The sequence below is a fragment of the Oryzias latipes genome, chromosome 12 (genome assembly GCF_002234675.1).
Source record: "Oryzias latipes chromosome 12, ASM223467v1".
Classification (NCBI taxonomy): domain Eukaryota; kingdom Metazoa; phylum Chordata; class Actinopteri; order Beloniformes; family Adrianichthyidae; genus Oryzias; species Oryzias latipes.
The window spans coordinates 17,383,205-17,403,751 of NC_019870.2; the positions used below are offsets into that span (position 1 = coordinate 17,383,205).

At 41.3% G+C, this 20,547-nt stretch overlaps 1 protein-coding gene across 1 annotated transcript in view; it reads left to right on the forward strand.

The window, feature by feature from the left end:
* LOC101155447 (matrix metalloproteinase-17) overlaps positions 1-20,547 on the forward strand; it is a 135,174-nt gene that overhangs the window by 67,930 nt on the left and 46,697 nt on the right. Inside the window, exons 2-3 of the mRNA XM_011481917.3 lie at positions 8,618-8,750; positions 9,642-9,777. Of these exons, the coding sequence (XP_011480219.1) occupies positions 8,618-8,750; positions 9,642-9,777 (269 nt within the window). The remainder of the gene's footprint in view (positions 1-8,617; positions 8,751-9,641; positions 9,778-20,547) is intronic.

Genomic DNA, 20,547 nt, shown 5'->3' on the forward strand with positions numbered 1-20,547 from the left:
GCAATGACAGGGTTTGAAAGCAGGACACCTGACAGCGCCCTCCCTCCCCGGACCACATGAAGGAGTTCCTTACTTTCCTTTAGAACGTATCTTTTCGCTCGTAATTTTCTAAATACATGCAGTCCGTGCTGAACTTTTCTCTGGGCCGCACAGACCCGGAGGAAGGTTTAGGTTTTGGTTACGGTTACGGCGGCGCATCAAAGGGTTTATGCACGGCCGTTACGGCAGCACACCGCTCCCGCGGGAGTCGGGTCAGCTGAGGAGAATATGTCCCACACCTACATGCGTGACAGCTAACGGGGCTTGAACTTTAAACACGCTCGAGCAAAAACAACATTAGTTTTAGACACACTGAAAATACGTGGGGAAAATGCAACGATAGACGTGTTTGAGATGAACCAGCACCTCGCCTGGAAATGGAGTTGTCCTTAACATTCAGTTTAGTTTTAATATTCTTCTCCCCCTTTGTATGATCTGTGTTATTATATATGTTATGATAATTTTAATGTTTTGTGATGTATGTAGCCTTTTTTTAATGAATTGGTATTTTAAATTATTTTGATTAATCCCTCCACTACAAAAACCATCAGGACACATGTCCCATAATGCATTGTTTTGTAGTCTGTAGGGCAGCTTTCAGTCAGTTCAGTTTCCAGCTGTGTCCGGGTAGGTTTGCCCCTTGCTCCCACCCCTTTCTCCTGAAATTTTTGTGATGATTGACAGTTAATGTTGGAGCAAAAACAAAAATATATGTCACACACCAGGTGATCTGCGCAGCGTTGAGTTCACCTGGGTGATCTCAAACACGCTTATTGTGCATCTTGGCTGCACCTATTTGGTGTCACCAAGATAAATTTCCATCAGTTTTCTTAACTATTTGTACTGTCATGACAGCGATGCTTTTGTCAGTTTACCTTCTTGTTGCATCTTCAAAAGTGCAGAATAAAATGTGACACTGAATTTGAAACAGCACATTGTAATTTCTGCATCTATTATTAAAGTATTTATTAGTAATACAGTGGAAATTAGTAGATTTGGTTAGAATTTTGATTTACGGTATGCGCCCCTAAATTTTCTAGTCGTGCCCCTAAAATTTTCAGTTAGGGGCCACTGTGCTCCTAGTGAAAAAAGTTAGTCTGGAGCCCTGTATGACCGTATTTTGCGCTCTCTGTGTAGGACACACTGAGGAGCGCGGGGGAAACAAATCTCAGCTGCAGACGGTGTGAACAGGTGAACAGGTAGAGAGGAAAAGCAGGTAAAGAGGAGGAGGGGCTTTAGCTTCAAACTCTGTCAGAGAGATGAAAACACGGGCGTCAAATTGAGACGCGGCTTTCCCTGCGGGAGTTGAAGCAGAGACTTTCTCTGGGATCATTTTATGAACTTAAACATGGAAACATGATTACCAAGTAGAACTCTTCAAAATAATAAACCTGATCTCTCCACATTCTCAGTGTCTACCATGCATTGATAAACACATCGCTCCATGCAGCGGTCAGACCAGAACCAGTAGCTCCGCCCACACGCAGCCGCTGTATCTTTCTTTAAAGAACATAATGTGCATTTGCAGCGACGTATGCTTCAGACAATGTCCGATTGGCCAATCTACATGTCAATCAAGTTCCGTGCTTCTCTGTGAGGATTTTGATTGGCTGGTGGATTTTAAAGAAGTACTTCTTTTTTTAAAATCTTTTCTGGCCCGCGATCCACACTCATGTCATTGAAGATTGACCGGTCGATCGCGATCGACGTAATGAGCACCTTTGAATAATGTATACATGCATAATACATATAATGATGTCAAAACGGGTTGTGGCTCCGGGTGCTTTTTTTTCATTAGGGGCGGTCCCAAATGGCTCTTTGAGTAAAAATGGTTGCCGACCCCTGGGTTAAGACAATGTTGTGTGTTGTGTTGTGTAGTTCCCTTTGTTTGAGTGAATGATCTGATCAGTCACTATGAACACTCCTGATGTGTCGTGACTTAAAGGGCCTATATCATGCAAATCACATTTTTTTTTATTTTTAAGTGTATTATAATTAAATTCCCTACAAAAACCATCCCCAAAGTTGTATTTTGATCCATTCACGCATTTCTGAGCATTCCTATAAAAACCTGTTTTCTGAGCACCCGCCCCTCCCAACCCACGAAAACAAGCAAGTTCTCACGAGCTGACGTAGTGAGAACAGCCCCTTCCAGGAAGAGTCTTTGCTGCCAGCACCGCCCCCAGGCTAACACAGACACCCACTTTCTCCGTGGACCTAGCAGTGATTGGCTAAAACACTGTCTTTGTACATGTGCACATCCATCTTTGCAGAAATTTGGATGTTGTTTGTTTTTGTGAGCTAAACACAGAAACGCTGCCGAGGCCGACTCTAGGTTGACGTCATGAAACGGGCGGCACGAGGATCGAAACCCAGAGGCTAAGAGATCAAGTCGTCTTACTTCCGGGTAGGAAAGAAGCTCAGGAAATTAACTTGTTTTTAATAAAAAATAGTTCTTTTTTTTGCCAAAGGTAATATCATGTATGTATCATGTAGGTTGTTGTTTTCTACAAAAGGCTTAAGAATAGCATTGAAAGGGCCCTTTAAGGTCAGTGGTTTGTTTTCACATTGAGTCAGTTTTATTTCTGTCTTGGTTTATGTTTATGTTTGCTGTTGGATAGATTTTCAGTTGAGATCTGTTGAGTTGACCCTTTAAATGAGCCCAAAAGTTTGTAGCTGTTTTTGTTTTTTTAATTCAATCAACTTTGCTGTTTGGGTAAATAAAAAAAAACAGCATTTTTCAAAATGTTTCTACTTGTGATTTTTTCCTAAACTCTCTGTAGGTTTAAAAAATTTGTTATCTTAAATAATTTGGGTGGAAAAATTCCACTGTCTATGTCATCTACCACACTCTCCAACGGTTAGAAAATGGTTTTGAAGCATTAAGTCTACAATTTCTGTATCTTTGGAATCATGGCACATTTATTCATTGAGAAGTTACAGCTCACATGCTGGATTGATCTGCTGGGTGGATGTTAAGACAGTTTTATGCACAGAAATATCTGCCTCTGTTCGTCTCAAGGGCAGTTTCGGTTCAACAGTGAAGCCTTACCGTTTCTTCTGCTTGGCCTTGAGAGTAAATGCAGCGAGAGTCTTGTGATCTGTCTTCTGACTCTCCTGTTGACTTTGTTGTTCTGTGATTGTTCTCTACAACCCTGACATGAAATGGAAAAAAAAAAACCTGACACTTACGTACAAAACACAGCCAAACATCTGAAGGAGATACATGCAGAGATGTTTTAAAGAAGAGTCTCACTTACTTGCATCAGACGTGTTTTTTTTAAAGTGCTTATCTCTTTTTAAATTATTCATGAATCTTCTCTCTCCGCTTTAGTTGGCCTGTGATTACCACAGAGAAACTTAACCAATATGTCATTTAAAGCCCAAAAATCTATTTTAATCAATGCCTTTTACCACAAACAGAAAAAACTGTAAAGTAAAAGGATAAACCACGAGTGTATCCAAGAAAACCTTTAATCAATGATTTAGCAAAGATGATATTTTACATTTAACATAAAAGTTATCTTTTTCTATTTTTCTTTTTGGATAAGACGTGAAATGTCTTCAACTTTAAAAACCAAGTCAAGAAGACCTCCTACTATGATCGAATCAGCTTAATTGACGTGAGGAAACAATACCAGGGATTCAGTTTTCCATGCTTCCATGAGTCGCGATCACCTGGCCAGCCTAAAAAAATAATAATGCCAAAAAATGAAGGCTCTCTCTCTCTGGTATTGTTCAGGTAGCCGGGTCAAATGGGTGGGGGGCCGTAGTTTGCGGACGCCTGCCCTAAATAAAAGACCTGTCACAATTTCAGGCAGGCACTCGGCAGTGTTTTACAGGTTACTCCCCTAGGGCGGTTCAGTCAATCAACTCACCTGCTCAGCGTCCTATTTAAGCCCAGGTGCGCAGTTGTTCATTCATTCTTACCTTCAGCGCTCATTCTTCGCCCCTCCCTCCTCCCCGGCTTCCACCTGTGGGCTCCGTTAAGGGGGTTTTTGTTACCCGAAAGTCTTATGGAAATGATCTCATGGAATTGAAGGGAGCCCTATGCCAAACGAAAAAGATGTGAATGCCAACTTAAAGAATGTGAAAATTAAGGATGTGAAATAAATATTGCTTACTGCAAGAGTTGTCTGACTGAAATGGATACAAAATGAATTAATTGTGTCTCAGCTTTGCTCCTGTTTCTGCACTTTTTTTTTACATCCTGAAAAAAACATTTGTATACCAACACTAAAGCACAGAGAAGTGTCTTATTTTGTAAACAATAAACGTCTTGTTTATTATCACAATAACCATAATCGCTATTCCTGACCTGACGTTCACTAACAACAGGATTCTAAATGTCAGCCATATAAATACCACAATTGTATCTATTGTTTGTTGTGTTGAATAACAAGGAGATATGTCCTTATGCAATCAAAAGTCTTAAATCGTTCTGGTAAAATGTAATCGAATCCTCATGATTTGTATTTCTACCATTTTGTTTTCCTCCAGCAATAGTCCTGTGATCATTCTTAAAGCTAATGTACGATTGCCAAAAATCAAAAGTGAAGCCACTTGTGTTTGCCAAACTTGTCCGCAGAAAACAATTGGTTTGCCACAGAGTCGTTGTTTGCAATCCAAGCAAATGAAAGCACAGCTGAAAAAAGAAAGTCTGGTTTATCAGGCATCTGCTCGGATCAAGGGAAAGTGGCACCAAAACGGGGGTTTTGCCAAAGAAGTTTAGCTTCTCAAGACTGAGGAGAGTAGCACAGACTGATTACACAACCTGAAAAAGAGTTACCTTTTCGTGGTAAATCTTCTACAACAGCAAAAATGATTTTACATATTTTTAGAGCTAGAACAGTTATTTTGGGTACATTTCTTGGAATTTAAAATTTAAAATCCAAATTTCATCAAACTATTTATTTTATTGATTCTTTTAGCATTTATCAAGATTTGCTCCCAACATCAAACATTTATATTATTTTCAAAGCTTAGTAAAAAAAAAAAAAAATTAAATGCGTATTTGTTTTTATGTTAGATCCAAAATTAGCTTCTATACCTTGAGTTTTAAGATGTTCAAGTCAACTGGTAACACTGGAGTTATTGTGGTAGTTAAAGTTCATTGTAAAATTAGTAAAGACTATAAAATAAGTGCAGCCTTAATTATTTCAAGTTCTTAAATGATATTGAGTTTTTCCTCCACTTAAGTGTTTTCTTGTGTAAATTTGTTTAAAAAAATAAACTAACTTACTAAATAAAGTGAAAATTTGGATGGATGAATGGATAGATAGGTGGATGGATGGATGGATAGGTGGATGGATGGATAGATGGATGGATGGATGGATGGATGGATGGATGGATGGATGGATGGATGGATAGGTGGATGGATGGATGGATGGATGGATGAATCGATAGGTGGATGGATGGATGGATGGATGGATAGATGGATAGGTGGATGGATGGATGGATGGATAGATGGATAGGTGGATGGATGGATAGATGGATAGGTGGATGAATGGATAGGTGGATGAATGGAGGGGTGGAGGGGTGGATGGATGGATGGATGGATGGATGGATGGATGGATGGATGGATGGATGGATGGACGGATGAATGGATGGATGGGTGGATGGATGGATGGATGAATGAATAGGTGGATGAATGGATAGGTGGATGGATGGGTGGAGGGGTGGATGGATGGATGGATGGATGGATGGATGGATGGATGGATGGATGGATGGATAGGTGGATGGATGGATGGATGGATGAATGGATGGATGGATGAATGGATAGGTGGATGGATGGATGGATGGAGGGGTGGATGGATGGATGAATAGGTGGATGGATGGATAGATGGTTGGATGGATGGAGGGGTGGATGGATGGATGGATGGATGAATAGGTGGATGGATGGATGGATAGATGGATGGATGGATGGATGGATGGATGGATGGATGGAGGGGTGGATGGATGGATGAATAGGTGGATGGATGGATAGATGGGTGGATGGATGGAGGGGTGGATGGATGGATGGATGGATGGATGGATGAATAGGTGGATGGATGGATAGATGGATGGATGGATGGATGGAGGGGTGGATGGATGGATATAAGGATGGATGGGTGGATGGATGGAGGGGTGGATGGATGGATGGAGGGGTGGATGGATGGATGGATGGATGGATGGTTGGATGGATGAATGAATGGATGGATGGAGGGGTGGATGGATGGATGGAGGGGTGGATGGATGGAGGGGTGGATGGATGGATGGATGAATGGATAGGTGGGTGGATGGATGGATGGATGGATGGATGGAGGGGTGGATGGATGGATGGATGGATGGATGGGTGGATGAATGGATGGATGGAGGGGTGGAGGGGTGGATGGATGGATGGATGGATGGATGGATGGATGGAGGGGTGGATGGATGGATGGATGGATGGATGGATGGAGGGGTGGATGGATGGATGGATGGATGGATGGATGGATGGATGGATGGATGGATGGATGGATGGATAGGTGGATGGATGGATGGATGGATGGTTGGATGGATGGAGGGGTGGATGGATGGATGGATGGATGGATGGATGGATGGATGGATAGAAGGATGGATGGGTGGACGGGTGGATGGATGGAATGGATGGATGGATGGAGGGAGAGGTGGATGGATGGAGGGGTGGATGGATGGATGGATGGATGGATAGGTGGATAGGTGGATGGATGGAGGGGTGGATGGATGGATGGATGGATAAATAGATGGGTGGATGAATGGATGGATGGAGGGGTGGATGGATGGGTGGATGGATGGTTGGATGAATGAATAGGTGGATGAATGGATAGGTGGATGGATGGGTGGAGGGGTGGATGGATGGATGGATGGATGGATGGATAGGTGGATGGATGGATGGATGAATGGATGGATGGATGAATGGATAGGTGGATGGATGGATGGATGGAGGGGTGGATGGATGGATGAATAGGTGGATGGATGGATAGATGGGTGGATGGATGGAGGGGTGGATGGATGGATGGATGGATGAATAGGTGGATGGATGGATGGATAGGTGGATGGATGGATGGATAGATGGATGGATGGATGGATGGATGGATGGAGGGGTGGATGGATGGATGAATAGGTGGATGGATGGATAGATGGGTGGATGGATGGAGGGGTGGATGGATGGATGGATGGATGAATAGGTGGATGGATGGATAGATGGATGGATGGATGGATGGAGGGGTGGATGGATGGATATAAGGATGGATGGGTGGATGGATGGAGGGGTGGATGGATGGATGGATGGAGGGGTGGATGGATGGATGGATGGATGGTTGGATGGATGAATGAATGGATGGATGGAGGGGTGGATGGATGGATGGAGGGGTGGATGGATGGATGGATGAATGGATAGGTGGGTGGATGGATGGATGGATGGATGGATGGAGGGGTGGATGGATGGATGGGTGGATGAATGGATGGATGGAGGGGTGGAGGGGTGGATGGATGGAGGGGTGGATGGATGGATGGATGGATTGATGGATGGAGGGGTGGATGGATGGATGGATGGATGGATAGGTGGATGGATGGATGGATGGATGGATGGTTGGATGGATGGAGGGGTGGATGGATGGATGGATGGATGGATGGATGGAGGGGTGGATGGATGGATAGAAGGATGGATGGGTGGACGGGTGGATGGATGGAATGGATGGATGGATGGAGGGAGAGGTGGATGGATGGAGGGGTGGATGGATGGATGGATAGGTGGATAGGTGGATGGATGGAGGGGTGGATGGATGGATGGATGGATAAATAGATGGGTGGATGAATGGATGGATGGAGGGGTGGATGGATGGATGGATGGATGGGTGGATGGGTGGTTGGATTGATGGATAGGTGGATGGATGGATGGATGGAGGGAGAGGTGGATGGATGGAGGGGTGGATGGATAGGTGGATGGATGGAGGGGTGGATGGATGGATGGATGGATGGATGGATGGATGGATGGATGGATAGGTGGATAGGTGGATGGATGGAGGGGTGGATGGATGGAGGGGTGGATGGATGGGTGGATGAATGGATGGATGGAGGGGTGGATGGATGGATGGATGGATGGAGGGAGAGGTGGATGGATGGAGGGGTGGGTGGATGGATGGATGGATGGATGGATAGGTGGATAGGTGGATGGATGGAGGGGTGGATGGATGGATGGATAAATAGATGGGTGGATGAATGGATGGATGGAGGGGTGGATGGATGGATGGATGGATGGAGGAGTGGATGGATGGATAGAAGGATGGATGGATGGATGGATGGATGGATGGAGGGAGAGGTGGATAGATGGATGGTAAGTTGGTTAATAAGATGGCATGTTAGGTGAACAAAGTAACAAAGGCAGTGCAGTTGTTTGGTAACAATAAAGGAATTTTTATATATGAGTGTTTTCCATTTTTTCAACCTCAGTGATCAATTGGAGGTGTGTGGCGCCCAAATATGCAGCTGATGTTGATTATTTTGCAATTTCCTAATGCAAAGAAATGTCAACTGCCTCCAGATTTACTGTATGTTGTGTCCTATGCTCGTCTTTCAGGACTGGCTGAGTAAGTTTGGCTACCTGCCCCCACCAGATCCAGTGACTGGCCAGCTTCAGACTAAGGAGGCGCTGACCAGAGCCATCAAAGCCATGCAGAAGTTTGGAGGACTAAAGGTGACTGGGCTCCTAGGTAAGGGGGTTATGTCTATGACTTTCCATGAATTGTGACTTTATTTTATTGAGAGACTATATTGTGTCTCATACTAAGTAGGTAGAGAAGAAAACACAAACCTTAAACATAATAGAATTCTACCATCAAAAACGCAGACAGTGGAATTGAAAATAGCTGAATCAATATCAGTCAGAGACACACACGGAGTTGTAATATTTATTCCTTCTTTCCATTTTTGTATGGCTAAGATTACAATGCACAGCTGTCTGCACGCCACAAGACACCTTGTAAACATAAATCAAATTTGCAGTCACACACATACACACACGGCAAAATGACAGTGCTCCGATGTGCCCACTGCATGTGATTGATGACACTTGTATGCGTAAACCAGAACAGTTTATTGATTAGTGTGCATTCTACCATTCTCTCTGCACTCATAATTTCCTGCAGTGCATATTGGCAGTCTCACTCACTTACTCACAGGCGCCGCAACTCTCAGCTGAATATGCTATCGTTCCTTATTTCTTGCACACACAACCAGGAGAAACACAGGAAGATGCTTCATTTGTGTGATCTTTTTATAGGCAGTGCAGTTTCGGGACTGCTTTTTATGCGCCGTACGGTCTGGACAGCGGCATATGTGATGCCATCATTTTGCACACAACAGGCCGTTTTACACCGCACGTGTATTTTATTACTCAATTGGCTTCTCAAAACCGATGAAACTCGCCATGCGTGAAAATGCACACTGTTTGCACAAGAGGACATGAGTTAGACCTATGGGAGCAGCCATTTTTGAATCACATGTATGAACATCTTAACAATTTTTTTGGTTTAGTGCATGTTGCATGCTTTAACTAAATTGGTTTTCCTAATTCTATACTCACTCCCGCTGCTGTCCTCTAGATCAAGCAACTCTAGGTTTGATGAAAACGCCCAGATGCTCCCTGCCTGATGTATCGGAAATGGATGTAGCAAGCAGGCGCAGAAGAAGAAGCCCAAGCCAACAGAACAAATGGAATAAGAGACATCTGTCTTGGAGGTGCGGAAAAATAAAATACCTTCTACACTACACTACAGAAAGTACAAATATCGCAAATGTCAGGATTTTCCAATGTTTTAAGCTGTTTTAAGTGATCGAAATGGGACAGATACACAAAACGCACAAAAGACAACACAGTTAAAACCGAGAAAAGAGCTAGTTCTTACACTGTTTCAGATGTATGCCATTTTGAAAAGCATGATGCTGTTGCATGGCAACCAAACAACAGGTAATCGATCCAGTACTCTCTTGGGAGTAATTGCAGTCTCATTCACATGTTCACAAACATCACCGGTCTCCAAAAAAAAGAATCTAATTTCTTCACTTTATGATATCTCTCATAGGTCACTTTAAACCAACACAAGTTCAATGCATTGCTGCTCTTTGTTTCCTCTGACTGTTTTTGAAGTGAAATACAACCTTGTTTTTTCTTTTTTTTTCTTTTAGCAACCCAGAATCTAAAAGCTATGTGGGAAATTGCTCAAAACCACCTTAGCTTGAAACTCAGTAGGAGGGAACAAAAAAAGAGCCCATAATTCAGTTAACTACAAACAGTTTAACTGTAATCTTGTAAAAAGCCAGGCTGCTGCACAGCTTAAGGGAAGACATATACAATACATCAGCCTCAGTGGATGCACAAGCAATACAATGCGGAGAAATGCACGAATAACCCCCTCGTGTTTATCTGTTTCCTGCATCTTTTTGGTTTACTGAAAAAAAACATTTGTCATTTGAATGAAATCATTTGGATAACTTAGAATACAGCTGCATGTCAATAAACATAAATCTACTGTTTATAAATTACTAGAAATAAATGTCCTTGAAAGCATATCCCCTATTTAGAATGTAAGGCAACCATGTTTAACGTGCATTTTCACAGGAAAAGCCCAGAATTGTAATGATATTCTCTCTGTCCGTATTGTTACATTTTTCCAGATTTACAGAATCTGTAGCTCTCCAAATGTAAACAGAACACAGACAACTCAATGAAAATCAGAATAATGAAATAAAGGTTCATCTGTCATACAGTTTTTAGATGCTTAATAACTGATACTCCATGAGTTGGACTTAAACACTACTGGGTTGGAAGAACCCTTTTGGCCTTTCTTAGTGTCTTAATGTGTGGACTAAATCATAATAGGTGAAGGCTTTTTTGTGCCATTTTAATCCTTTTAATCTCTCATAACTTTGTATATAAAACAGTAATAGGATGAAGCGTTCGACAAATTAAATAGTGGTTACTGAAAAAATAGCCCGTTGGAGTGTTTGGAATCCCACGTTTTTCCGCTACGCCCCCTTGTGGATCCCTTCAGACAGCAGCATGGTAAATAAAACCTGGAAGTGTTTGAGCATTATGGCTGTTTTTACAGCAGACTGCGTTTACAGATGTGCGCTTAGAGATTATGTGCGTCTGCGTTCGAAAGGAGATGCAGCGAGACACGCATGGCATCTGCTGCTTAACACAACACTGTCACGGTGATTCAACAAGGAAATGATCTACTGTAAGGTGGTGTGTCTGCCAAGTTCTGTAATCTGTGTCTGCCCATGCAGTGCAAATCATTTCAGCAGATGTAAACCTGCAGGAGCCTAGAAGCATATCTAAACATCATGAAGGAAAATAAAGTGTAGTACCACATATGCAAGCGTGCATACTGAGAGCTACATCAAAACACAAATAACTACAATGTTCTCCCTCCATGCCTTCCACTTATTTCTTTTCTCTGAGAATGCTTTTTGTCAAGCAAATGACAAAGTAAGATCTAGAAAATCCTGGAAGCTGCATTTATATTTTTCTTGTATAAATACATGTTACTTTATGATTACACAAACGAACAGAGCAACCCTTTTTTAAAGCAAGTTTATTGCAGAGAAATCTATAGAAAGAAGCAAATATTGATATTGAAGTTGACTTCTGCTCAGTTTAGACATCAACTAAACGTCATAGCAGAATGGCATCGTGGGAAGGTGAGAGGACAGAACCTCCTGTTGCTACACTGATCGTGGTGGAAATTCTAGTGGGTGATAGAGGCAAAATTTGATGACTTTAGGTTTTTCTGTGCATATATTATGACAAAGACAACTGATACACTAATTTCTATAACAACAAATCAGCAAATATTTCAGAGAAGAAAAACCATAATAATTTGATCACGCATGGAGAGGCCTGTTAGAAAAGAGTCTGATGTGCTGGCTCCTTTACTATAAGTATTATTAGCAAATCACCTGAAGACTGAAGCTCGCCAATTGTGGTTTCTTAAACACGGGTTTAGCCGATGGTGTTTACACTGGACCAACAGGGAGGACCTTTCCAATTGTTCTAAGGTAGGACAGAAGACGAAAAAGCGCAAAATCAGGTGAGATGAAGCCAGAAAGCAGGACTTCAAGGCTCCAGGGGATTAAGGGAACAGCTCCATAGGCAGGAGTCCTTATCTGAGGGGAGGTGGCGCTGGGAAAAGAGGAGTCTGAGAGGCTGGAGCCCAGGGGGTAATAAGAAGAAGATTCTGCTCAGAACACATGTGTTTGTATATACAAAAAAGCTAAAAATTATCAGTAAGACTTTACCTCTAAACAATTTGATTCTGACTATTAGATTCTAATCCAAACGTTGTTCTTTTAGATTTCTTGGAGTTCTTGAAATCAAGTTTTCTAGATGAATATTTTGATAGATTCTGATACCATACGACTTTTTAAGTCACAAAAGACCTTACGACAGGATACAGGCTGTCTGCGGGCAAAAAATGGGCAAACCTGTATGGGGCCTGCACGAAACAGCTAGGTTGTAGACTGCTTACTGTGCCCACAGAGCAGGGGTGCTCTATTCCAGGCCATGAGGGCAGGTGTACTACCAGTACATGTTTTCCAACTAACCTGCCATTGAATCTCCTTATTGGCTAAACACACCTGATCCAGGTAATCAGCAGCAGATAAGGAAGGATTTCTGGAAAATCAGCAAGAGTACGGCCTTCGAGGCCTGGAATAGGGCACCCCTGCCATAGGGCAGAAATGTTCATGCACAATTTTCTATTGGCATGCTGCATGCAACAGGTCGTAGGAAACTTTTAGACAACTCTTAGGGGTGAAGTAAGTGAGATGCAGGCGTGTCATACATATTTTTTAAGATCCCTGCTAGTGTGCAATGGGCCTGTAAGTACTGTTTATGTATTACTGTTGGAAATGAGGAAATTAGACAATCAGAGCGTAGTTGATGTGGGTATCCTACAGGCGACCTACAGGAACTTACCTGCACGCCCTGTGCATGCAGCCTTTACGCCCGGTCAGTAAGAAGCCAGTACTCGCACCTCATAAATGACAAGAGTGTGGTGCAAAAGCACTGTACAATAGTGTTACCCGTATGTCATAAGTGCACAAAACTTACATTAGCCTACATTTACAACAGGCTATGCAATGAGCGTTTAAGCGAACACCTCCAATATATAGTCCACGTTAACACGCATAAATGCTGTTTTGGGGCTTCTGCATTCAAAACTTTCACGTGTTGCTACACAATTTTTTTCGACTGTTTTTGGGGCTAAATGTACAAAACGTGCAGCAGTTGAATACACATTGAAAGTTGGTAGTGACGAATGGGCAGCATCCTTTTTCATTTACGGGAATGTCAGCCGTTTGAGAATTGATCATGGAGGAGAAATGAATAATGGCGGTTTGTGCCCAGGCAGAATTATATGACACCAAGTCTTCATTTATCAGAATAGAGCTGTGAGAAAGGAAAGCCTGGACAGAGATTTGCAACTCTTCAGCATTTGGCAGCAAGCCTCTGTCAACTGTGAGTACATGCGCTAGCATCCGGTAGCGACAGTGCGGTATCAACACCATATGCTAACTGTGCGATCATCAACCCATAGCGCATTCTTGAATGTCAAATGCCCAGAGTGTACGTTGCATTACAAATACTTCATGACACGCTTACCACCCGCATAACAATTGCACGTTCCATTTTCAGTGACGCTGCTTAAGGTGGTCGTATTAGCCTCAAAGAAACTGCAAGACAAATCCTTTGCTCTCCAAGATGCTCCTCTCTACAACCTTCCAGGAGCTTGTGCAACCCAAAAACTCAAAGCGCTTATACAGGTCAACCCCCATGCGGGTGCATGGGACTAAGGCTTTAGATATCTTCCAAACTGATTTTTGTTACAAGCTTTGATAACGACAGTCTCATTGGGCTTCACAGCTTGACTTTGACGATTACGGCAACCACGTTACTTCTGAAGCTTGCTTTAAGTGTAGATTCTGAAAAACAATCTTAACCTAGATTTGCAGGAATAAATGTCTGGCTCGTTCAGCCATGATCAGCTGAGCAGGGCAACTGTTTCAGCAGCTTCTCAGTCTGTGAGAGTGAATAGTTCAAAGGGATGTATTTCCTGTCACAGAGAGGGCAGGATAGTCGGTCCTTGTTGAAAACAAATTACCTGGAGACTTTTTCCCAGTGGCACTGCCTTGTTGAAATAATCCCACACATCACTGGAGGCTTTCAGTCAGAGGCTCCAACATTTTTGTGAGGAATGTGATTGCATTACTCCCTCGTACGGTCTCAGATGACCTGGAAAATAACAGCAGCAGCGTCCAGCTCTGCACTATGAAGAAACTGCAAAGTCAACATCTACTGCAGGGAACCAAGATTCACACAGCCTCAAGGCTCAACATTCAACTCTTTCAACTTTCCATGAGTCACTCTCTGCTCCTCTAGACCCCACACTTAACTGGTCTGTTTCATGTTTAGCAGGACTTCCTGGATTAAGGCTCATTATTGCAAGAAAGCCCTTCTCATTTCTGTACTGCTGCACTGAAATAACAGCGCCAAGGAGACATATTCAGCACAAATTAGGTATACAATGTGATCCAGTACAGCAACTTTAACATGAATTCTGCTTTTACAAATTTAAGTGTCCTACTTTATCTTACTGTAATCTTAGTTTGTCATTGGTAACCTTCAAAGTATCTGTTGCTACAGATACATTCATCACAGAGCCATTTTTTCAGATTGCTTTATTTTTAATGAGTGTTGCTTATATGTTCACCAACTATGCAGATATAACATCCAGCAAATCAAAACTATTAAGTTTAGCAAAATCTGAAAGTTGAGTACCAGGCACTTAGAAAGAGCAGTAAATATTATGATATCTATATATATTTTTTTCAGTTTTGGATCAATTAATGCTGAAGTAGTGGATCTGGTATGTGTTCATACATTTGAAACTGTCACAGATTTTGTCTTTGAGGCATGACAGTGTTCCCCCGCTTATTTGCGTTTCTACAGTCGCGGTTTCACGTATTTGCAGATTTCTTTTTTCAGTCACAAGACTCGTCCAGTTCATTACACAAGCTAAGACAACTCAAGACGTTAATGAGGAAGGCGCAAATTTCTGGGAAGGGGGAACGGAGATGCACGCCGGCCCGTTGGCCTCCCAACCGGCTGCTGAAGAATATTTAACAGCGAGCAACAGCTATTTCCACCTGTTCCTCAATCGTTATAACTGAAGTTTGTTCCCCTGAAAGGAGAAATGCCATCAGCTGACTCAGAAGCGGCTGGAAGATATCCTGATAAGCTGAGAAAGATAATCTCAGAAAATAATTATCATCTGGATGAATGAATGATGGATGAACCGACGTTGTGCCACGATATCTTTCCCCTGCCAGAATTTCTTTCCCCTCTGGACTGACACCCCTTGCCCCACACTGCAAGAACCCTCACACACTGATGAAGGAGGATGAACGGGCACAGAGTGACACTCCTAATGTGTGTTAGAAAGTACACTACGGTACAGTCAGTTGCTCTGAATAAAAAGAAAGTTGAGCAATATTCTACGGAGCTTGCAACCTGACATGGGTAAAAAAAATAATTATTCGCCGAGTCAATTATAAATAGATCCCCTAGTTTGATTCTTGTTTTTATTTTTTCCCTCTTGAATTAATGCGGGTCACAGAGACATGAATGTAGCGGCGGCTTTTGCGGCAGGACGGAGTGCGTACCAGGAGAGACTGAGGACGAACCCAGACATGGAGACGCGATCACTGATGCTTTTGGAGAGCTTTTTAAAATAAAGAAATCCGATCTCTACATGTATTGTAGATACAAGACTTCGGTCTTCCTGTATTGTCATGAGATACACACAGACAGAAATTTGAAGGTACCTGCTGTAAATCCAAGAATTGCTCAAATCCCTGTTCATGAATGACTTATCACGTGAATTATTATTTTATGGGAACGAATTAATTATTTTGTGGGAACAAAATATTATTTAGTGGGAACGAAATATTATTTCATGGGCACAAATTTATTATTTTTTTATCCACGTCAGGCTCCATAATATTCCAATATTCTTCAATGAATGTTTTACAAAGCATCAGAAATGTTTTAGAAGGGTTTTAGAAGGTGTTTCTCCATATTCTTGTACGAGGCATATTCCCAGGTACTATTACAGTATTTACTGCACCATAAGGCGCACTTAAAAGCCTTAATTTTTCTCAAGAAATGACAGTGCGCCATATAATCCAGAGCGCTTTATATAGAAAAGAATAGAATAGAATACAGTATGCTTTAATGTCTTTTTTACGTGTATGCATAACGAAAATTTCAGAAGTGTCCATACAGTCGTGTGTTCAGAAAAAGTGAAGAAAAAAACACAATGTTATAGTACACAATATATATGGATTACTTCTGGTTGTGCTTAGTGATGTTGAAGCAATTTTGAGAGGCATAGGGTCCTCTGACAAAATGTTGGGTTGGGTGTTATGAATATGCTAACGTGACCAACGTAATGAATAACAGTGCTGGGCTGTTTTACCATTGACAGTTGGTGTAGTTTGTTTTAGTGGCATCAATCTTTTTTTTATGTGTTGCAAACAAGGTTGGGATTTACAGGTGTTGTAAATACACTGATGCAGCTAACATGTCTAACATGGCTAACGTGTAGCACGTTGCAAACAGATCCTTGAGTTCTTGGTGAATTCAGTTAAAAATGTCTGACGGACTCTTTTGTCTCGCTATATGCACCTTGCAGTTCAGTGCGCCTTGTATACAACAAAAGTTTGACAGTGTACATTATAATCTGCTGTGCCCTATAGTGTGGAAAATTCGGACAACATACTGAGAAACAAACTTTTGTTGCACTTCTGATATTTTATGGGGACATGTGAGGACATTAAACTCATAATACCAAGCATTGCAGTATATTCACATCAAAGTGAATGAAAAAGACCTTAAAATGGCTCTGTTAGAGTTCAGTCAGACCTAAGCATGGTTGGATTCCTGTGACAGGACCATAATAGACCTGTTCATAGAGAAATGCCTGCAAACCCCAGTGAACTGAAACAAAGTTGTAAAGGAGAACGAGCCCAAATGTCCCCACCGATGGGCTACTTCTGCTTGAGAACAGAAGAAAATGAGGGAAAGTGAGTGGTTGGGTTTAGAGTCACTGGACTGTTTGACACTAGATTAGACAAAGTTGCTAAGTGGGCAACAATGACAGGGAGTTGTGGGCAAGTGTGCAGCTCACCTCTGTGCTTACGAAGACAAAGACTGGGAGAAGGAAGTGCACACACTGAGGAAAAAAAGGATATAATTTAAGGGCTGGAAGAAAAATGTCTACGCTGTAAGAGATGTCAAAGGCTAGACTTTTTTTTTTAATGGAATCTGCAAGAACATTGCCTTTTAACTTCTTTTTGAATATGCTGCTGTTCATCTAGATGGTTTGTTCCACCATCAAAGGATCAAAGAGCTCTCGGGTCTAGCTTGTGATCTTTTGCTGTGTGGACTGCCAGTCACCGTTCGTTGTCAGAACGCAGTGAGCAGGAGGGGTTACAGACCTACACGAGGGTGTTCAGGCAGGAAGGTGCCACTGAGTTGACCAGCTGTAGGCGAGCGCATGCGGACAACCACAGAAAGCCAATGCAGAGATCTGAGAGCTGACTTAAAATAAGGCAAGCAGCTGCATTTTGATCCTCTGTTGAAAATTGATTCTACAGACTGGTAGCCCTGTAAAAAAGCATTGCAAAAATCAAACTGACGAATGTCTACCCCAGGAGAAGGAGATGGACAAAAAAAGATTGCATCTGAAGTTCCTGATATGCAGACTGGAAATTCTACATGCTGGGAAGTGTAAGAGATCTGTACTGTTGGGATAAGCTGGTCACTGTTGATGATCCACGTGTTTTTCATGTAGGTAACAATTTCAAAAGATCACAGATTGATGGATAAAGCTGTGCTATAAGGAAAATCTGGTATGAAATATGACATTGTGTCCAAACAGAGAAGTTTGCTATCATTGTCATGTCATTAAGTGGAAATGTTACGGTGGCCCTGAAGTGCAAATCACACCAACTAATAACTCAATGCACTAACATTTTTATCATTACATCAATTACATAAGCAAAGCAAATAAAAATAAAAAACAGCAACATTACATTTTAGAAATCAAAACATTCCAGAAATCAAAACACAATTACAACAAACAAAAACAAAAGTAATTTCTAGAAATTAAAAAGATAGGTAGTGTAGGACATTGCTTATTAGAATATGATGTTTGAGTTTTGACATTAGAATATTTTCTAATGCATCTTCAGTGTCAGCACACTTGTAAAGTTTTGTGATTAGTACAGGGCAAATCCACTATCACTGCAAAGGCAAACATCATCATCCAATCAACGACGCCCCATAATACCTACCTTTTCCAGTATCTTGTTTTGTTTTGATTTTTTGATGTTTCATTTTGATTTCTGGAAATTACTGTTGTTTTCCGAAGTTTCAATTTTTATAATAGTGTTTTCATTTCTGGAACTTCTTTTTGATTTCTAAAAAGTAATTTTTTTACTATTATTATTATTATTATTTTTAATTGCTGTTGTGATCTTTAATATGTTTTTGGATTGAGTGATTTGTTGGTAGGATTTACTTCAGGGTCACTGTAAAAACTCTATTAAAACTTGTGTTATCAGCATAGAAAAGGTAATAGCTACATTAATAAATGATGGAGGTCAGAGATGGCATTTAGATTAAGAAAAGGAGAAGTCCAAGATCCAAACCTTGTGGAGCACCGGTGAAGTGGCAGTAAAGACTGACAGGAAACTTCAAAAATGCAAAAGACAGTTAAGATTTGAGTGTCAACTATGCCAAAAATAATCATTTCATAGAATGAAGTAAAGGGAGTACAGTGAATTTTAATACTGAAGGCTGTAAAAACATCAAAAAGTTATTAAAAGAGAGGATAAGACTGCTGTTTTAGTTTAGCTAAGGGCAAAGATTGTATAATCTGCAGCTTTGGAAGGAAGTAATTTGTGACATCATTTATGTAATACTTTCAAACATTTTTAGTAAATATATTTGAGTAAAAAACTGCATATTTTTGTACTTATGATTTATGGGAAGAAATATCCAAATGCAAGAAACATGTCACACACAGTAGCAGCAAACAAAGAGCCCATAAGATTTAAGCACATGAAATAACAGCCGGGTTTAAAGGCTGTGATTAGAATCCCCCTATCTTTTACTGTCTAGTTTAAGCCTTTTGTTTGAATGAATGTATAAATACCTGTATAATCCTCAAAAGCATTGCGACATATTTGCATATCCCATCATCCTTGCTCTGTCTTCCTTCATCTTTTACTCCCATCGGCGTCTAACAAAAGGCCTGTCTACTTTCTTTTATTTCTCCCTCTCATATTTTCTCCTCTTCTTTCCCCAGCTTGCCACTTAGGCTTTTTTAGCAAAAGACCAACAGTTCTTCAAGGACTGCCTGCACAGTAGTGTCACGGTGTTCTTTGATGTAAGCAGTTCTTTATGTAGGTATTATATTTGATTGATATGGAAGCATCTGACAGCACATTCTGTTCTCAGATATTTATTTGTAAGTCAATGATGCACAATCCGAAACTCACTGGGATAAAGCCCTCTGGGCACAGAGCTGCTGATGACTCCTACTTTATGCCGCAACCAAAATCTCCCACATCTGCACTTTTCTATTGACCAAACTTGCTGGCTAATATGCTTATCACTCCCTCATGAGTCAGGGACATAAGAAAATGGACAAAGTAGACTTTTATATGGTGATCTAACAGACATTTACTAAGACATTTGGCAGATGCTTCACAAACAGATATTTGGAGGAAGTCAGGAAATAAACTGCTAAAAAAACTGGCCAATGCATTTTAGCTTGATTTACCACATTTATTATAACAGAACCAGACATGATACAAAGTCATCATTTTGCAAATCTTCCACTGTACTGCCTGTGGCTCAGCACACTCCATCACTGATAAATGCCTTGCTGCGTTTAAGGCCCCACAAAGACTGGGAAAACCCACTCAAAGACAGCGTTGGAGACTAAATAGGGAATTTATTGAATTACAATAATTTATCAGCTGCAGCTCTGTCTACACAAGCATTTTATTCCCCTGAAATAAAACATTTAATTGTAAAAACCAACTCTGATCATCTTAAGCTATATATTTATTTATTTATTTTTTCTTTTCTTTTTTTTTTTAACTTGTCCTGTCCAACAGCTAGGCAAACAGATGAGAGCTGAGGGCCTCTTGTGTTGGACATATTTTATTTTAACAAGAGGGGTTATTCATCTTCAGACAAACCAAAGGTATGTCTGAATAAACCCCTTTTGTAATTGAGGCCAAAATTTATTAATTTCAATCATGTTTGAAAATCTTTGGTGTTGGACCGGACGGAAAAGGAAAGAGGGGAAGAAGAGAGAGGGGCGTTAGAGAGAGGGGGGGGGTAGGAGGGTGATAATAGGAGGGGAAGGG